This window comes from Mus caroli, unplaced genomic scaffold (assembly GCF_978045245.1).
Source record: "Mus caroli unplaced genomic scaffold, Mus_caroli_1 scaffold_7, whole genome shotgun sequence".
Lineage (NCBI taxonomy): Eukaryota > Metazoa > Chordata > Mammalia > Rodentia > Muridae > Mus > Mus caroli.
The window spans coordinates 34,999,145-35,018,780 of NW_028227262.1; the positions used below are offsets into that span (position 1 = coordinate 34,999,145).

Sequence of the window (19,636 nt, forward strand, 5' to 3'; positions counted from 1 at the left end):
TTTATGTATGCATATCAGGAACCAGAAAAACTTAGTCTAAATAAAAAACCTGCTAGTGACTGCTTCAAATCATAAAATCCCTGGATTAGGGTCGCCACAGCAACCAGAGCCCAACAGTAGCCAAGATAAAGGCAGAACTGCAGGAGGGCGGGGCCAAGGATCCAGAAGACGCGGAACCTTTGTGTGAGTCGAGTGTGTTGCTGACCGGAAGCTCCTGGGTGACAGCCTGCCGGCTGCGGGCCGGCGCCGGAAGTGAAACGTTCTGAGCTGCCACGTCCAAGGCCGTGGGTCGCCGCTGCTGCAGCTATGGTAAGTGTTGCGATCCCTGCGATAGTCGTGGCTTTGGGACAAACCACCTCTACGTCCTCAAGGTTTGCGTGTCCTGCCTCTCTCTGGGTCTCGGAGCGGGAGTTTAAGGCAAGGCCACTGGGCTTTCCGGAACTCATAGGCCCGGGCTGCGAGCCCGCCTCCTGCCCATCTCGTGTCTTGTCCTCCAGAATTGGAAAAACAGCCAAAGCTATCATAGGATCTACTGCCTAACAAGCCCTTAGTGCGTTCCCACGATCGCTCACATCCTCTGCCTGCGCGTAGCCTGCGGAGCAGATGCTGCTATCATCAACACTTGGGCTAGGCAGTGGCAAGCTAAGATCCAAATTCTCCTAATCATTCGTCCTGCCACCCACTACCTCGGCAAAGGAGGTGGAGGGATCAGTTGCTTGGACACAGGACTCCCATGTGTGATGGTCCCTTCGGGAAACTGATGGCAGGCCTAGCTGAGTGACTCCAGGGCATCGTCTCAGCTTTTTATTTCTGTTTCTTATTTTTGAATTTACATGGTCTCTGTGATATGTCTTCACCACTCACCATAATACTAAGGGAATGAAACTCTGGAAGTCTTAGACCCTGGTTGGCGCAGTGGTGCAAGGAGCTGCCTCCTTCTGTTGGCCTTTGGCTTTTCTGTTGCCAAGTTGGAGACTCATACACAGGTTCATTCTAAGTTTGTACCTGGTGTGATTCTGATGAGCTGAATTGTTTTGAGTGCTGCTTCTTACTGTGTTCCAGCAAGTGCCTAAGTGTCCTTATAAGATGCTCCGGAGGACTGCTCCAAGAGCTTTAAAATACATAGCATCCCAAAGTGTGGATCATAACCCATGGCTGCTGGTTAAGAATGGTCATAAGGATGCCAGCTTTCCAAGGTCCTGTGGGTCAACAATAGAAAATTACTTTTCCTTGAACCAGTTGGGATTGTGGGGATTCTTGGTCACATCCCCCACCTTATATTGGTGTGTGTTGGGGGAGGGGGTTAGAGGGTTAGTAGATAAGCTTGTTGCCAGCAGTGTGGTTTTGGTAAGGGTATTTTCTTCACTGCCACCTTAAATTGCTTAGTTTTTCTGTTGACTATAATTGATTGCTCCTGGTGCCTCTCCAATGCTCATGGGAAAATGCCATTGTCTCCAGGCAGGTGCTATTCCTTTTTCTTTAATCTTTGCAGGCACTTTTCAGAGCATTTAGGATTCTCAAGGAAACACACTTACTTATTCAGTGTGTGCCTTCTAAATGTCTTGCCGCCATATACTCTCCCAGGGTCTACCTTTCTGAGAAATAGCCCAGGCTGTTGGAGAATTCTTAATCCACCCTCTTGATCCTCCAGAGTGTTAAGGATCTGCCTTGAGGAGTCAGGCTTTGTAATTGCAAAGTTTGCACTGGAAAAGGTGACTTGTTGGAAATGGTGAGAAATGTCAGTCTCAAATGGAAGCCACCTTTTCAATCCACTTTTCTCTCCCAAGAATTTAATAGTAGATAAGAGAAGAAAAAAAATGTGTGTTTGCTCTTTTATTAATTTAGTAGGTAGTTACTAAGTTCTTTCTATCTGTAAAAAAAAACATTGTGCTAAATAACTTAAAGAGATTCAAAGCTGAGGTGTGTGGTGGTACCTGCCTTTAATCCGAGCACTCAAGAAGGCAGAAGCAGGTAAATCCCAGGGCTGGAGGCAGCCTGGTCTATGCAGTGAGTTCTAGGCAGCTAGACCTATGTACTAAGACAGACAGCGAATGCATCAAAGCTACAGATAGTTTCAAGGAGCTTACCTTCTCTAGCAGAGAAGTAGCATAAAGTTCTATAGCTGCCCATGGCTGTTGTGTATGTAAGAGTTTAGCTAGTTGGGGATCAAGGGAGGCTGATTTAAAACAAATGGGGAAATCACTGGTGTCCATCACAACTGTTTTTGGCCTCTACAGACTATCAGATCTGGGTCCCGCAAGGTGAAAAACTAGATGGGCCTTTCACGGTTCATAGTAGGCCAGAGAGTAGCCTCAGAGGTAACTAAAGTCAAATCCTTGTCTTGAATTATATAACTTGTTCCACGTAAACTGTCTGGGCCATCAGAATCGCTTGCCATGCAGAAAGGGAACGTGAACTCTGTTCCTGCCTGGTCCCACTGACTAAGACTGTCTTTGCCCATGCTAACCTTTCCTGCTTGGATCATATCTTCTCTCTGAGCAACAAGGTTTTCATTCCTTAAGGCAGCTGTGTATCCCCTTCATCCTGGGCTCTTTCTGCCCACACAAACCACAGTATGGCTGATGTGGCTACTGGTAGGTTGTTCACACGTGAGCTCCTCTCAGGCAAGAGCTGCCGCTCCACACTGTGCAGTCCTTTACACGGGGCTTAATGCCAAGAAGATCCTCAGCCGGAAGTAAAAATGCACATATGTAATCCTGGCATTTGGGAGGCTGAGGCAGGAGGATACTGAGTTCAACGCCAGACTGAACTACATAATGAGAGCCAGTCACACGAAAAATAAAAAGAAAGCGTTTATAGAATGAGCATGCTAGTGAATGAATGAGTGAGTGAATGCCCGCAAGAACTTTAGAAACAGTTGGTGCTTTAATGAGATGGCTGTGGTGGCTGCTGACAGCGAATTCACAGAGTGTCTTTGGTTCTAGGTATCAGTAATTAACACTGTGGACACCTCTCATGAGGACATGATTGTAAGTACCCATGGCCCTTCTCCTGGGCCTGCGCATGGCCATTCCCCTCAGTGGGCGTTGACTGGATATTAGTGCCCAGGCAGACCATAAACCTCTGGGCTTTAATCACTTCCTACGTGACTGACTGTCCTCTGAGCTGGCAGGTTTTTGACAGTGGCTTATCTTTGCTATGAGAGCCTGGTTCTGCTGTACAGTTCAGGCCCTTCATGGCCAGCACAGCACCCTGCTCTGAGAGTAAAGCTGCAGAGGTTTGACAATCATTCATCTTCCCACTTGTCTTTCTCCTAAGGCTATTTCTTAGCTCTATTGAAAGGGAGTTAGGGAAGGAGAGTAAGAAGTCTGGCAGCCACAGTGAAAGCATAGGGCAGAGGCCAATAACACTTCTCTACCCCAGAGAGTCACCCACACCAGGCCCTTGGGCCTCTTGGGCGTTTCTTGATAGCCAACACAGGGCACAGAGTTGAGCTGCTAGGGAAGGTCCAGAGGTTGAAGTCTCTAACTGAAAAACTCAGCCTGCTTCCTGGAGCCTAACAATGCAGGCAGCCTCTGAGCAGAGCCCAGGCCTGGTGGTCTGTCTTTCCTGTGAGGTCCCTGGCCTCCACAGCTGACCACCGGCACTTGCTTTGGGGTTCTGGTGAAAACCTGTGTATCTTGCTGGGTTTGGTGGTGAGTGGTCTAGCTGTGAGACCACTTGGCTGGAACTGGCATGGACCCAGAGGCAGTAAGATCCAGTCTAGGCATCCCTGCCAGTCACCCACCCTGGTTTCCTCCTGAGGATCAGATGAGACATTATAGTAGTTAGAGACATGTGGGTGCACTCTAAACTTGTCATCACGCCCTTCAAGGACCCGTGAAGCCATTGTGCTCCGTAGATCCTTCTTAAGATATGGAAACTGAAGGTTAAAGAAATAAGCAAATTTCCCAAGGGTTGTATAACAGATAAGCTAAGGAGATAGAATTTCCTTCTTAGATACTATGCCTTACTAACCAGTAGGATAGTACTCTGCTGAAAAAAAAAAATCTTTTTTTTTAAAAAAGATTTAGTTATTTATTATATATGAGTACACTATAGCTGTCTTCAGACACACCAGAAGAGGGTATCAGATCTCATTAGATGGGTATCAGATGGTTGTGAGCCACCATGTGGTTGCTGGGAATTGAACTGAGGACTTCTGGAAGAGCAGTCAGTGCTCTTAACCACTGAGCCATCAGTCCAGCCCAAAAAGGGTTTTTAAATGGGCCTGCAAGCCTACTTACCAGGAGAGCGAGGCCTGACCCAGTGGGAAGGTGACCTTCCAGAAGAATCCTTTTCCTTGAGTCGAGAGGTGACAAAGGGACGTTAAGGTCCATACCGTACTTCCTTTGAGAGGTTGTGACTGCTCTAGGTGACAGCTGACTATCCCTGAAGCCTGATTCAGCTCTACACTAGGCCCTGGCTTGGGGGTTAGCCATGCGTCCTGCAGGCTTCTCTAGCTGTCCTCCCCTTGCAGCATGATGCACAGATGGACTACTACGGTACCCGCCTAGCAACCTGCTCCTCGGATAGGTCCGTCAAAATTTTCGATGTGCGGAATGGAGGGCAGATCCTCATTGCAGACCTCAGAGGGTAAGTGTAAACATGCATGGTGAAGGCCGCGGGGTAGCTGGATCCTCTGTGTCTGCCAGAGTTCAATCCCTGGAAGCCATGGAAAGGTAGAAGAAGAGAACTCCACAAAATTGTCTTTAGGTGAAATGCATAAATGTGTGCAGGTTGGTACTGTAGTGCTTATTGCTTCTGAACATGACAGTGTTGCCCTCCTCTGAGGAGACCTGGGAGGAAAGGGGAGAGCACAGATTCCCAGCAATCCCAGAGTACATTCAGCAGTGAGGATGCTTGGAGCCCAGATGCCTCTGCCCTTAGCAGAGGTGCTGGTAAGGCCACAGATACATTCAAGTATGATCCCCAGTTCTATCACCAGGAGACCTGGGAAGTGAGGCACTTTGTCTCTTGAAGCCCTCCCCTGCTTAACCTCAGATGGGATAATCCTGACTCTAACCAGGGCCCATCCTCAGTATCTTTGATGTGGGCAACACTGCCATGTTCAGAAGCAATAAGCACTACAGTACCAACCTGCACACATTTATGCATTTCACCTAAAGACAATTTTGTGGAGTTCTCTCCTACCTTTCCATGGCTTCCAGGGATTGAACTCTGGCAGACACAGCAAGGGCTTTACCCACTAGGCCATCTCGCTGGGCCCATAAGACAAACTTTACACATCCTCTTGTTCTGTTTGCCCGTAGCAGATAGATGGCCAGGGATTATTTAAAAGACGTTTGCTTTTCTCTCGCCCTCTAGCCCTTGGGGCCTTGGCTCATTTTCAAGGTCATATCTCTGTTTTCCATCAGAGGTTTTGACATAGTATAGGTTCCTTACCTGGGTACCTGGGTCTGCTAAAGTTCTGTGAATAGGGTGACAAGTTTGGCAAACTGGGACAGAGAAGACAATCACACTTATTTACATGACTCTAAATTTACCATTTCCTTCTATTTTGGATGTAGGCTGGAAACTCCGGTAATGACTGTAGACCTGTCACTATGTCACCAAGAAAAGTCAGACGTGTTTTCATCTTACATGTAGTTGTCTGAGAATATCGTTTGTGCTCATTATAACTTTGAAATTACACGTTGTTAGACCTGCTACTTGTTACTTGGTTTTGGCAAAGAGGCAATATAATGTTAAGTAAATCATTTCAAGATGCAGCGTTCTCATTCTAAACCTAGTAAAACACAAACCAAATTTAAGTGTGGTGGCACATCTGGGAGAATCACAAGCTCAAGGCTAACCTGAGTAGAAGGCCCTGCCTCAAAAAACTAAGACAATGGGAACATTGTGTTGTCTCTCCAGAGGGAACTGGTACTGTGTGTCCCCTGACCCTCTGAGCAGCCTGACTCCCTCCCTTACAGACATGAGGGGCCAGTGTGGCAAGTGGCCTGGGCCCACCCCATGTATGGCAATATCCTGGCCTCCTGTTCCTATGACCGGAAAGTCATCATCTGGAAGGAGGAAAACGGCACTTGGGAGAAGACCCATGAGCACTCAGGACACGACTCCTCAGGTATGTAGAGTTGGCAAGGGCGTAGGAAGGTCTTATGGGTGGGAAAAGCCCCGGCTCTGCTCACATCCCAGACCCTTCTCTTGTTGTCCATCCTTTGGACATTTGTTGGCTTTTTCACTAGTCTATTCACAGCAGAGGTCAGTCCCCAAGACCTAAAGCCAGTCCAGAGAAAGAAGTTTAGTAAGAACAGTGAGGCTTTCCAAGGCTCAGCCTTGAATCTCAGAGTGCCCCTCCTCCTTGCTTTGTGAAGACAGACAAATGCTGTTAGGTGTTAATTTGTCCTCATTTGGCCAAATGTCAAAAGGCTGCTGGCAATCCCTGTGATTTTTCTAAGAATTTAGCACAGTAGTAGATATAGGATGAAAACCTTCTCACTGTATCTCCTTTCCACAGTGAACTCTGTTTGCTGGGCCCCTCATGACTATGGCCTGATCCTGGCCTGTGGGAGTTCAGATGGGGCCATCTCACTGCTGACCTATACAGGGGAAGGCCAGTGGGAAGTGAAGAAGATTAATAATGCTCACACGGTGAGTCCAGCCCCTCCCTTTTGCATGAAAGAGAGAGCAACTGCTGTATTAAAGTCTTCTGTGCACCTAGGAGAGTGGGTGTCCTGGCTGAGCAGTGGCTGGGAAGGGTTATAGGTTAGACTTGCTGGAGCCACCTTCTCAGCCCACGGCAGAGGTGGCACTGGTTTCTACTACTAAGACCCAGGTTGGGGACAGAGGCATAGGGGTACTTTGACCAGCCACCTGACTACAGAAGCCTGAGGCTGACAAGCCCTGTGGGTCCCCAGAACTCAGTGAGTTTTAAAGACTGGCCTAGATATCTAGTTCCTGTGCTTTCTGATCCTTGGACCTTTGATATGAAATAGGCCAGAAAGCACAGTGTAAAGTGGAGACTCAACTGGGTGTCCTGTATTTCTCAAAAACACGCACACATAAAAGGACAAATGGATGGGCATGGTGGCAGACTCCTTTAATTTCAACACTTGAGAGGCAGAGGCAATTATTAGTAAATGTTGCTATGAATGTTTATGGGTTTATGTTTATGTTTCTAATCCCCTACCTTTAGGAATGTATCTTCCTATGAAACAGTTGGGTCATCTGACAATTTCATGTTTGCCTTTCTGCATTTTCTATTAGTGTATATGCATTGTGTAAAATTACAAGTTTGGACATTTTCATGCATGCATATCCTGTAGTTCTATCATATTCACCCGTTACCCTCTCTTGTATCCTCCTCCTCCTCCAGATAATCTACTTCCTCTTCCCAAATAGTCTTTTGTCAATATTACCATGTCGTGGTTTTTTAATGCCTATATTCTGTATATGAGAGAAAATATGATAGTTGTCTGAGTCAGGCTTGTTTCACTTAACATGGTGATCTCCCAGTCCATCTATTATTCTGCAGATGAAATACTTTCATTCTCCCGAGGCAGAACAGAAACTCCACTGTGTGTCTAGGCTGTTTTCTTTGATGGTGTACACAGGGCTCCAGATCATAGCTGCTTTGAATTGTGGTAAACGTGGATGGGTGAATTATTCCGGTGCCGTGCTGAGTAAGAGTCCTTTGGGTATACATCCAGGATCTGTAGAGCAGGATCCTGTAGAGTTCTTTTCTGTAGTGGCTGCACTAACTTACAACCTCACCACCCTCAGCATTGCTGCCAGCCCTCTATAAGCATCTTTCTCCCACCTCATCCACCCTGGAGTTTGCGGCTGTTTTCTTGATGGCCCCTTTGTGTGTGTTTTTAATTTCTTGAGTAACTGGACATGGTTTCGTGTACCGTTGGCATTTTAGCAGTTGGTTTTAGCTAGGTGTGTCTACACCTAGCGAGTACGGTGCCTTTGGAGGCCACAGTCATTGGATTCCCTGGAACAGAGTTGTGTTGTCTGGCTGCAGGATCTCCGTGTTGTAAAGCTCCCTCTTCGTACTGCTTTTGCTATTTTTCCACTTAATGTACTACTTAGGTTTCATATGCTTTTGGTATTTTTCCATTTACATTTATTTCATTTAAGACATTTTCTCAAGCTGGGCAATTGCAGCTCACACCTTTAATTGCAGCATTTGGGGAGCAGAGGCAAGCGGATCTCCAAGTTTGAGGCCAGCCTGGTCCGTAGAAGGAGTTCTAAGACAGCCAGGACTACACAAAGAAACTATGTCTCAAAAGCAAACAAACCAACACAAAAAATACATTTTATTTCCCACTTAATTTCTTTAGCAATTTATTGTTCAAAACTATAATACACACACATATATTTTTCTCTTTGCTGTGGCAAAATCTCTGGCAAAAACTCTAGAAAGGCAAGGCTTATTTTGGCATAGTTGGACAGAGCCTGTCAACTGGTGAGACAGGTGTCACATGGCATCAGTAGCAGTCAGGAAGGAGAGGGGAAGTTTTGGGGGGCTAATGTTCAGCTTACTTTCTCCTTTTTATGCAGCCCATGATCCTAAGCCCTTGGAATGCTGCCGCTTCAGTTGAGTGTTCTGGAAATGTCCTTGTAGACATCCCTAGTTGTTTGTGTCCAAGATGATTCTAAATCAAGTCGATAGTGAGGATTAGCCATCTCGGTCTCCGGGTGTAATTTCTGCAGTTTCTCTTGCTGTTGATTTCCAGACTTGGTCCATTTTTTATCAGAAATATGACATTATTTCAGACTTTTGAATTTGCTACCACTATGTATCTGAGGCCCTCTTTTCATATCAATAGATCATGTGACCTTCGTATCAGACTATTATTGCCTGGTTTCAATTCTGTTTGTCTGATTTCTTTTTTTGTTTGTTTGGTTTTTTTTTTGTTTTTGTTTTTTTGTTTTTTTTGTTTTGTTTTTCGAGACAGGGTTTCTCTGTATAGCCCTGGCTGTCCTGGAGCTCACTTTGTAGACCAGGCTGGCCTCGAACTCAGAAATCCGCCTGCCTCTGCCTCCCGAGTGCTGGGATTAAAGGCGTGCGCCACCACGCCCAGCTTTGCCTGATTTCTTAACCTTTCATTTTTAATGACTGTGTCTGGTGCTAAGGTGAGTTACATCAAGCATACTGTTGGTTCTTGTTCAAAGTTCGCCCATCTGTGTGTATGTAGAGTATGCACGCATACATGGTCATACCCATGGAGGCAGATCAATGTCTGATGCCTGTCACTGTGCACCTTCTGTGTTGAGACAGACTCCCACCGAGACCAAAGCTCACTAATCCGGATAGACTATCTGGCCAGTGAGCTTCAGGGCTCCTCCTCTCTCTCTCTGCCCTCCTAGTGCAGAGCTGGGCAAGTGCACATTACTATGCCTGGTTGGAGTTTCTGTTGTTTCTCAAAGGGTTTCTCTGTGTAGCCCTGGAACTCGATTTGTAGGCTAGGATGGCCCCAATTCACAGATAGACCTGCCTCTGCCTCCTGAGTGTGGGGATTGAAGGCGTATGCCACCATGCCAGGCTCATGCCTATTTTTTAATGTGTGTTCTAGGGGTCCAAATTCAGGTTTAACAAGTACTGAGCCATCTTCCCAGGCCTAGTCTGTGTCTTATTTGGTAAGGTAAGATTATTTACATTGGGAAACTGAGGTAGAAAGAAGGAAAGCTCAAGCGTAGACCAACCAAACCCAGCTACATAGCTAAATCCTGTTGCCAAGAAGAAAAAAGAAAGTGAAACACAGTCAGAGCTACCATGAAAAGCCATCTAGTTTAAGCCCTCCAATTTTTTTTTTTTTCCGAGACAGGGTTTCTCTGTATAGCCCTGACTGTCCTGGCACTCACTTTGTAGACCAGGCTGGCCTCGAACTCAGAAATCCTCCTGCCTCTGCCTCCCAAGTGCTGGGATTAAAAGGTGTGTGCCACCACTGCCCTGCGTTTAAGCCCTCCTTAGTGTGCCTTTTCTAGCTTTGTGGCTTGATGACTCACTGTATTGTTTCTTTGCTGTTCCTCATTTGCATGTCTGCTGTTTCTAATGGTATGTGCTCTGAGAGTAGTCTTTCTCCCTCCCTCTGGTACAGGACTCTCCACCATTCACAAAGTGCGAGCTTTGAGGCCAAGTCCCCTTGGATTATACTCATTTCTCTCTTGATTCTGCACTGTAGTCCTGTCATTTTCTGTCAGTATGCCTTTCTGATCCTTAGGGTTTTTACTGAGTAGTCTGTTGGTGTAATATTTGCCTTTAAGGCTAACCCCTACTTAGTATGTACTTGTTAGTACAGGTATATGCGGATGAATGTATAGGCCCAAGGTCGGCATCAGATGTCTTGCATTGTTGCTCTTCACATTTGAGACAGGATCTCTTACTGAATCTTAAGTGGATTTGGCTAGGTTTGTTGGCAGGTCAACAATCTTGCTGTCCCATGTCCCCTTGTCCTGCCTCCCATGCTGGTATTACATCAGTGCCTGATTATTGCTCATCACATTATCTATGTGCTGTAACCCAAGTCCTGACAATTAGAGGGAAATCACCATGAGTGCATGGAAAAACGTATTTTATTGCTATGCAAGAACATAGCATCACCACAGGTTCCCTTCTGCAGATTGGCTGTAATGCTGTCAGTTGGGCCCCAGCAGTTGTGCCTGGAAGCCTTATAGACCAACCATCAGGGCAGAAACCCAATTACATCAAGAAGTTTGCATCAGGTGGCTGTGACAACCTCATCAAGCTATGGAGGTCAGTGAGTTGTGTGGACATCTCTTCTGCTGCCTGTCATTGCTCAGCTACTGTGTACAAAAAGCAAGATAAGATCATCTTTCTTCCTGCCAGTAAAGTCTGTCAGGACTTCCTTTTTAAAACAAACATCTTGCTCTTTTTCTAAGCACTTTAGTATTCCCCAAACTTTGGAGCTATGGATGAAAGGGCATTTCCTGGAGACCATAGGGGCAGACTGATAAGCTAAGCAGAATTCTACTCATTGGTCTCATTGAAGAAAACATGAAAGGTGACCCCTTTACCCAAGGTGGAAATGACCAGCCAACCACTGTTCCTGCTCTGATTTCCTCTGCAGGGAAGAGGAGGATGGCCAGTGGAAGGAGGAGCAGAAGCTAGAGGCACACAGCGACTGGGTCCGAGACGTTGCCTGGGCCCCCTCCATTGGCTTGCCCACCAGCACCATTGCCAGCTGCTCTCAGGTCAGGCCCATCCCCTATTTTCACACTAGAGTTCATTCCTTCCAGTCTGCCCAGAGGGAAAGGTGGGTAGTAGGCACCTTTAGACTTGGACAGAGAATAGAAGGATCCTGTAGGGCCAGCGTACAGTGAGATGAGTCCGATGTGGCTTGAGAATAGTGTCAAGCTTTGGTCCCTCCTGACCCTCATGTAGGAGGAATGGAGGTGCCTTGGGTCTATGTACTAGTCATCCTTCCCTTATTTCCTGTCATCACTGGGATGAGAAATAAGAGACAAGGATTTCAGGTCCATTAGTGTTTTTATTGGACATTCTTGTTTGTTCATTTGTAAGATGATTGTCCCTGTTCACATGAGACACACTAGTCAGCCAGGAAGAAAAACAGACTGTTTACAGTAGTTCCCTGGATTCATCCCTGAAACCACAGAATCCAGGCCCCCAGCCGATTTGTGAGATGTGTTCAGGGTGAAAGGGTCAGAAGCAAGACATGGGAACAGACTCTTTAGTGTGGCTTCCTCCTCCTCTGCTGGTACAGATAACTTCCCCTGGGGAGAATGCTTGTACCCCCATCTCCTGATGTATCTCTTTCCCTAGGATGGTCGAGTGTTTATTTGGACCTGTGACGATGCCTCAGGCAATATGTGGTCACCTAAACTCCTACACAAGTTCAATGATGTTGTGTGGCACGTGAGCTGGTCCATCACTGCCAACATCCTGGCTGTGTCAGGTGGAGACAATAAGGTATACCCCATTGGGGGATAGGGCTGTAGCATATGGGCCCTAGTGGTTCTCACTTGCTGGCATGTATGGTAAGTGGCTCCATCATAGAGGGAGATCTGAACCATAGTTTGGGTACTCCAACCCTCTGAGGGCTGACACACAACAGGACTTGCATAGCTGCAGTGTAGCCTGACCTCTGCAAGGAGAGCCTGGGGCTCTTTCCTAAGCATCAGGATAGTTCACAGAACTTTTACCACCTCCTACTTCTGACACAAGCCAAGTAACCAATGGAAAGACCAACAAAGGGCAGAAAAGGAGACTAGGGAATACCTCTGTATTTTCTGGAACTGGTAAAATAGACTTTAAGTGCTGTGTGACGCTGTGCGGCTGATCTTCAGAATTCTTCAGCTTGTAAAAACAAACTCCACGCCCATTAACTAGCTTCCTTCACTACCCACTCTACTTTATGTCCCTTTGTGGCTAGCTTATCTCATTTAGCATAATGGCTTTCCTTTTTAGGAAATGTCTCAGGCCATTTCTCACCCTATGTATGCAATAAGGATTCTGCTTCTGTAGCAGGTTCAGGTGAGCTACACAAGGCATGTGCTCTTCTGAGGAGCCACAGGGCAGAGAACACCTACTCAGTTTCTTTCCAGGAATAGGCCTTTTCAGCTGATTGCTCTACAATGGTCCCTCATATAACAGTGTCCTAACTTGAGCCGTTACACTTGGTGGGTGACACTCTCTCGGCCACATACTTCCTCTCTCACTGTCACTCTAGTTAGAGGGTGTTCCTATGGAACAAGGATCAGTCCTTTCCCTGCATTTTGAGAAGTGTAGCGGGAGTTAAATGCTTTTCCCTTGGCCTGTGTTTACACTGAGGATGTGGCTGAAGAGCAGCAGAACAGGCACAGATCTGTGACTTTTGTGTGCTAACTTGCAGGTGACCCTGTGGAAAGAGTCGGTGGATGGACAGTGGGTGTGCATCAGTGATGTCAACAAGGGCCAGGGTTCTGGGTCAGCCTCCATCACAGAGGGCCAACAGAACGAGCAGTGACAGCACAGACAGCCTGGCCTTCCTGTTACCTATTCTGGAACAACCTCCAAACAACTGGGAAGAGGAGTCCCAGTGCTACCGAGATTCCACACCCAGGAGTGCCCACACATGCAACACTGGGTGTTCACCTGCCTTACTGGGATTCCATATGTTTAATAATTTAATGTCCAGCTGAAAGTATTCATGTAAGGAACAAATGACTATTATTTTTAAATATTTTTGGCCATTTTTAACTATCTTTTGTTTCAGACTGTTTCCAAGCTAATAAAATCATATTGCATAGAAACTTTACTGTCACCCCACACAGTGAGTGCATCTACCCAAATTGTGCTACTGCAAACATCTGTGTAGGCCATGTTCCAGGCCCCATCCAATATGAAATCAGGAGCTCCACCTGCAAGGGGGAAATAGTCCCTCCTCTAGGTATCCCTACTCCCATGGGATGGGATTGATGACAGTGAGGTGCTAACACGTGCATACAGGTGACCAACCAGATGCCAGGCAAGGAATGTTAGCCCAGCCCTGGGCATTCTAACACAATGCTATGGGAAGCCAAAGTTCTGATGCTAACTGACCTTGAGCCATGTACCTCCTCCCAGCAGAGGTCTTGGAACCCTCACCTGAATTAGCAGTCACTAAAGCAGCTACCACCTACTGAAGCCAGCTGTTTTAGTAGCCCTTCACACTGTATTTCAGATAAGTATTTGGCAGAAGAGATAGAGGACTTACCTACTTGGTAAGGAGAAAGCGAGGATTAGTTCTAGCCTACGTCACCCCAAACTTGGTCTTACCTGCTACAGAACCAGAGAGAGGGGTACTGTTATTTCTCATCCACAACGTAAGTATATATGCTCACACCAAACCTTCAGGTAGATACCAAGGTCACCTCAGGAGAACCCCAAATGCCCCATTGTGCTCCATTTATCTCTTACTTTTCATAAACTAGACTTCTTGTTTTGCTGTAACATGTTAACAGCTGAACTGAAATGAGATGCCAGGACCTTCCCAAGGTCTCCCAAGTCACTCCACAGAACCCAGGCCCTCCAGAAATTACATGAAAACCACAACTTCCTTTCTTCCATGATGTGCATGAGAAAAAGAAGGCTGGAAGGACCTTTCTTCTGCTGCTCAGCTCAGTCTGCATGGAAGTTTGTCAGCCTGAGGACAAGCCTGGCTTCCTATGCTACTTGCTGTTTTCAACAGTGATATGATGCATCACACAGCAATAAGGGACTCTGTGTAGTTATGCCTCTCAGGACCAGATGAGGTGGTATGGTAAATTATGACCCTAAGAGCTCAGGATTGGAAGGGTAGTTCCATCTCTGGAGTCCACACACCCAGGAGAGTAGTCAGTGGAACAACATACTACTACTACACTGGGGAAAGTTCTAAGAAAGATGATAGGCATGGTGGGCATACTTGTAATGCCAGCACTTGGGAGGCAGAGGCAGGAGGACTGCCACAAATTCAAGACCAGCCTTGTCTACAGTAATGATTTCTAGGGCAGACAGAGCTACATATTGCTATCCTGTCTCAAGCACCTACAGTTAACTTTAAAATTTGCTTTTCTTGTCTTGAGACAGGGTCTGTGTAGTTTTGGCTATCCTGGAGCTGAATAAACATGTAGACAAAGATGGCCTTGAACTTATTAGCCTTCCTCTGCCTGGTGAGTGCTGGGATTAAAGATATGTACCATCACATCCACTTTAGGTTTGTTCTTGAAGCCAAACTGCCTTGACAAAAACCAGAGTAATCTATAGTAGTTTCACAGTATGAAAAAGCCTAACATTCTTTAGAGCAGTGGTTCTAAACCTTCTTCATGCTGCAACCCTTTAACAGTTCATGTTGTGACCCACAACCATACAATGATTTTGTAGCTACTTCATAACTAATTTTGCTACTGTTATGAATCACAAATATCTGATATGCAACACACACAACTCCCTCCCCACAAGGGATCATTACCTACAGGTTGAAAATATAAAGAAACGCAGCCTCAAACCCCAGCATGTCCTGCTTCCAGGTGTAAGGCATGGTGTACAAAAAGGAGGACAATATGGCTCAATGAAGAGTGGAAAATATACACGCCTGGGCTTGGCTCAGTGGTAAAACACTTCCCTAGCATTTGTGAGGACTTGGGGTCCAAACTCGGACACAGGAAAAAGGTAGATGGAGTGTACACAGGCAGGACTGTAAATGAGTTCCACGCTAGCCTAGAATACAGAAAGCAATACTATTTTAAAAAATTAAACCACAGAACTAGCAACTAAGGACTTTAAAAATAGCTATTATATTTTCAAGGATGTAAAAGGAAGTGAACATACTGAGAAAAATACTTAAACTCAGCAAGTGGAATTTCTAGAATATACCCTGGTGGGGAGTACACAGATTAGACAATACAGTTAGAAAGATGTATGAATTTTAACTTATCAGAAGGAACCAAACAAGTACAAGAAAAGGAGATTGAGAATCACTGATGTGGCCTGTGGGGAAATAACCACATGGTCTAGCCTGGGGATAGCTGGAGAGTAAAAGTACAGGGATGAAACTTGAAGAGACAGCCAAATATTTCTCCTTACTTACAATTAAAACCCTAAGGCTCCACAACAATTGGGTACATTCAGAGTGTTACAGCAGCAGTTAGAGACATTCTACATTCACAAGCACACATAAAAGAACAGCCGACTTTTCATCAGAAATCATACAAAGCAAAGAATATCTGATTAAAGAAAACAAATTCCTATCTGCTAAAAAAAAAATCTTAAAAATAAAGATGTTAGCTTTCTGTTACTATAATAAATGCCCTAACTAACCAGAGAATTTCTTTAGCTCAGTTTTCCAAGTCTGTTTCGTCCCTTCTTTGGCTATGGTTTATTACATCATGGTGGGCACTTGTGGCTAAGGAAGAAGCCTGCTCACCTCACGGCAGGGAGAAGCAATAGAATAGAGGCAGGCCCCCAATATCTTCCTTAAGGATATATCCCCTCATTAGGACTATAAGCTGATAAGAAGTCTTTGGTGAACATTCAAGATATCAATGTTCTAGTTTGGTATGGTCACAGGCACTTACCTGTAATCCCAGCATTCAGGAGACAGAGGTAGAAGGATCAAGGGTCCAAGCCATTTCATAGTAATTTCAAGGCCAGTGAGATACTCTCTTAATAATTGACAGCACCTACTTAAAAACCTGGGAAGATGGAGAGAGGAGTATCCTAAGGACATGTTAAGCAGCCAATCTAGCCAAACTGGCAAACTATAGGTTCAGTGTCAAAAATAAGGTGAAGGGCTAGAGAGAGATCTCAGTGGTTAAGAGCACACACTGCTCTTGCAGAGGACCAGAGTTCTCTTCCCAAGCACCCACATCAGACAGCTCCTGTAACTCCAGCACCAGGGAATTTAACACCCTCTTCTGGCCTCCATAGGTACCTGCACACAAGTGCACAAAACCATACACAGACATACATGCATACACATAATAAAAGATAAAACTGTGAGGAGGGAGCAAATAAGGGAAGCATTTGATGCCAGTCTCTAGTCTGTATACATACCTATACCAACCTACACACACACACACAATAGCAAGCCACGTAGCTGGATACAGTGACATACATCAATAATTACAGCTACTCAGAACGAGGCCTTGGAAGGATCAATTGAGTCTAGCAGTTCAAGTAAGCCTGAAAACAACAGCAAGAAATTGTCCCTGTCTCCCCACACAAAACAAGAAGGAAGAGGAGGGAGGAGAAGAAAACGAAGGAAGGAGGGAGAAGAGAAGGAAACAATCACCAGTAGCACATGCCAGAATCCCAACTAAGGCAGGAAGATAGCCAGGCTATGTAATGAGGCTGATCTCTAAATGAATAAGGCCAGACTTCATTAGCTCCACCTTAAATACAAAGGGAAGAAGTAATAAGAATACTGAAAACAGGTATTAGATAGCAACCAAAAGGAAAGAACCAAGTATCTGTTTCTGTCAAATAGAAGAGGCTTTAGACAGAGAAATGCCATCAGAGACACCAGAACAGGATAAAGGGGTCAATTTGGGAAGACTTAACAATCCAAGATGTGACTACACTAACAGGAATTTCCAGTCACTGCAAAGAAACCACCTACAATTTTAGTCTGATATCTCAATCCTCATTCAGTAACAGAACAAAGAGAACTCAGGAAATTTACAGAACATAGGAACCATCCTTCTATCACATTCTATCCAGTTAAGTATCTGCTCCTACAATACTCATAAAACAACCTATGGACCTTAAACCTCCAACACATACAAAATGAAACTCAGCAGGTCGGGGTTGGATCTCCCATGTCTGTGTTTCAATTATGTAGCCCTGAATACAAGGCCAGAAAAGGGCATTTGATTCCCGGGAGCTGGAGTCACAGTGGTTTCCAGCCATGCAACATGGATACCGGGAACTGAATTCAGGTCCTCTGTAAGAGCATTACTAACTCTTAACCAGGAGCCATCTCTCCAGCCTAGCATTTTTCTGGGCTGGCAAGATGGATCAGCAGGTTAAGGCATCGCTGACAAATCTTAGAACCTGAGTTTGATTCCTGGGTTTCAAACTCATCTGTGGAAGGAGAACTGACTCTCATAAGATGTAACTTCCACGTGCTGTATGCCCATACACATAAACACACAAAATGCAGTTTTAAATTTTGCACTTCTAATCTCAGTGCAAAGGAGATTAGAAGGAAGGAAGCCTCAGAACAATACACCTAGCTGGGCATGGTAGCACACGCCTTTAATCCCAGCACTTGGGAGGCAGAGGAAGGCGGATTTCTGAGTTCCAGGCCAGCATGGTCTACAGAGTGAGTTCCAGGACAGCCAAGGCTATACAGATACAGAAAAACCCTACCTCGAAAAAAAACAAAGAAAAAAAAAGAACAATATACCTGATACAGTTTCAAAACTGGTTCCCAGGCACAGACTGCTTTATAGTTAAAAGATTTTGCCACAAAAGCCTGAGAATCCCAGCATTTCCATAAAATCTGGCAGCACCACACCTGAAATCCTAACGCCCAAGATGTGAGGCCCAGAGAAGCTGACCAGCAAGACAGACTGAATTTTAAGTTATCAATTCAGTCAGAGAGGCTGCCTCAGTAAATAAACTATAGAGCAATTGAAGAAGACACCTATTGCTAACCTATGACCTCCACCATTTTGTACATACATACACTTCCCACTAAAGAAAACCAATGCTTCTTAGATACATGTTTGATTTTGGGTCTGAGAAGGAAATGCACACAATGTACTTGAAGGTTCTCAGTGGAACAGAAAGTTATTCAAAACTGGGATCATTTCAAAAGCATCCAGTCAATTAAAAAAGCACTGGACAGAATGGATAAGGTGAAAAGCTGCCATGTACATTAATTTATGAGCTCATGTTGAGTCAATCCTAACTTTGAAAATTAGTAAAGAAAGTCTTCCCTGTGCAAATGGCATACCCAGATAGTAATTGCAAATGCACTCAGAAGGCAGTAACTACTCATGACTCCAGACCAGGCAGTCACCTGTGGTAATTACGATTCAGTGCAAGGTCTTGGAGAACTTGAATAATGTTGACACCTCTAAAGCCCATAGGTAAATCTTGTTCTATCATCTCTAGCTTCCACAGGCATCTGCACCCACAAGTACACACCCACACCTACATAATTAAAAATAATAAAAATCTAAAAAGGAAAAAAGATCTTTTTTTATAACAACAAAACAATTACTGAGGACACTTGTTGAAATAGTTTCCAGGGCTACACTGAAGACCTTTGGTATCAGGTCTAAGGATGAGACTTGAGAATCCTATGCTTATGAGCACTCTCCCAAATGCCAGCATGCTTTAGCCTGGGCCGGCACTAGTAGCAATTCGAGGCCAGGGCCCTGCAGGCCTAACTAGCACTGAGACCCTGATGCTAGATAACCAGCAACTCAGAATGCTTACCAGTGCCCAGCGAGCACTAGGAGACCTGGAAAGGGAAAGAACCAGATTTGTGAGGATGGCAAGGTGGGATCTGAGCACAATAGACTTGAGCAGTGTCAGGCCCTGGGTCACCATTAGGCTGAGGGCAAACACTGTTGCAGAGACAATAAAGACAGAAGGGCTGGGGCTACAGTTCTACGATGGAAGAAGGGCAGGAAAGCCAGTGGGATATGCTGGGCTTTGAAAGGAGACCGCAGAGTGCCAGCAGGATCCTTCAACAGCACTGCAGGCACAGAAGCCTGGACACTACTTAGAGCAGGCTCAGAACAAAATACCCACTGGACTTAAACACTGTAAGAGTTCAGTAACAACTTGTTGTTAATCACACATTAAAACAAAATACTTTGGACCTAACAGTTAAATATGGTCATATATGTGTTAGGTAAATAATCTTGGTTGTCAACATGACTACTACATCTATAGTCAACTAAAACCCAAGCAGCGAGGCACACCTGTGAGGGATTTTTCTGGATTGAATCATTTAAGGTGAGAATACTCACCCTAAATCTGGGCCACACCTTCTGATAGCAGCCCATATAAAAAGGACACAGAAGGAAGCTTTCACTTTTTGCCTGCTTGCCCTCTCTCTCACTGTCCAGTTCATCTATCCCTTGGCTAAAGCATTGCTCACTGGTGTTAAACCTACTTCTGGATTCAAATGTAGACTAAAGACCATCTGACATCCCACATCATGACTGA

General features: G+C 45.3%; 1 protein-coding gene across 1 annotated transcript; it reads left to right on the forward strand.

Moving 5' to 3' along the window:
• Positions 1-203: 203 nt before the first annotated feature.
• Sec13 (SEC13 homolog, nuclear pore and COPII component) lies at positions 204-13,170 on the forward strand. The gene is made up of 9 exons (XM_021164580.3): positions 204-309; positions 2,946-2,990; positions 4,481-4,596; positions 5,937-6,088; positions 6,482-6,615; positions 10,593-10,726; positions 11,061-11,184; positions 11,774-11,920; positions 12,843-13,170. Exons 1-9 carry the CDS (start codon positions 307-309, stop codon positions 12,954-12,956), a joined length of 969 nt encoding a protein of 322 aa, XP_021020239.1. The 5' UTR covers positions 204-306; the 3' UTR covers positions 12,957-13,170.
• Positions 13,171-19,636: the final 6,466 nt, after the last annotated feature.

What these genes read in the sequence shown, in the direction of transcription:
- Sec13 (XM_021164580.3), top strand. An exon ending in AGATTAATAATGCTCACACG is followed by an intron (nt 6,616 to 10,592) that starts GTGAGTCCAGCC and finishes TCCCTTCTGCAG; the next exon opens with ATTGGCTGTAATGCTGTCAG. An exon ending in AACCTCATCAAGCTATGGAG is followed by an intron (nt 10,727 to 11,060) that starts GTCAGTGAGTTG and finishes TTTCCTCTGCAG; the next exon opens with GGAAGAGGAGGATGGCCAGT.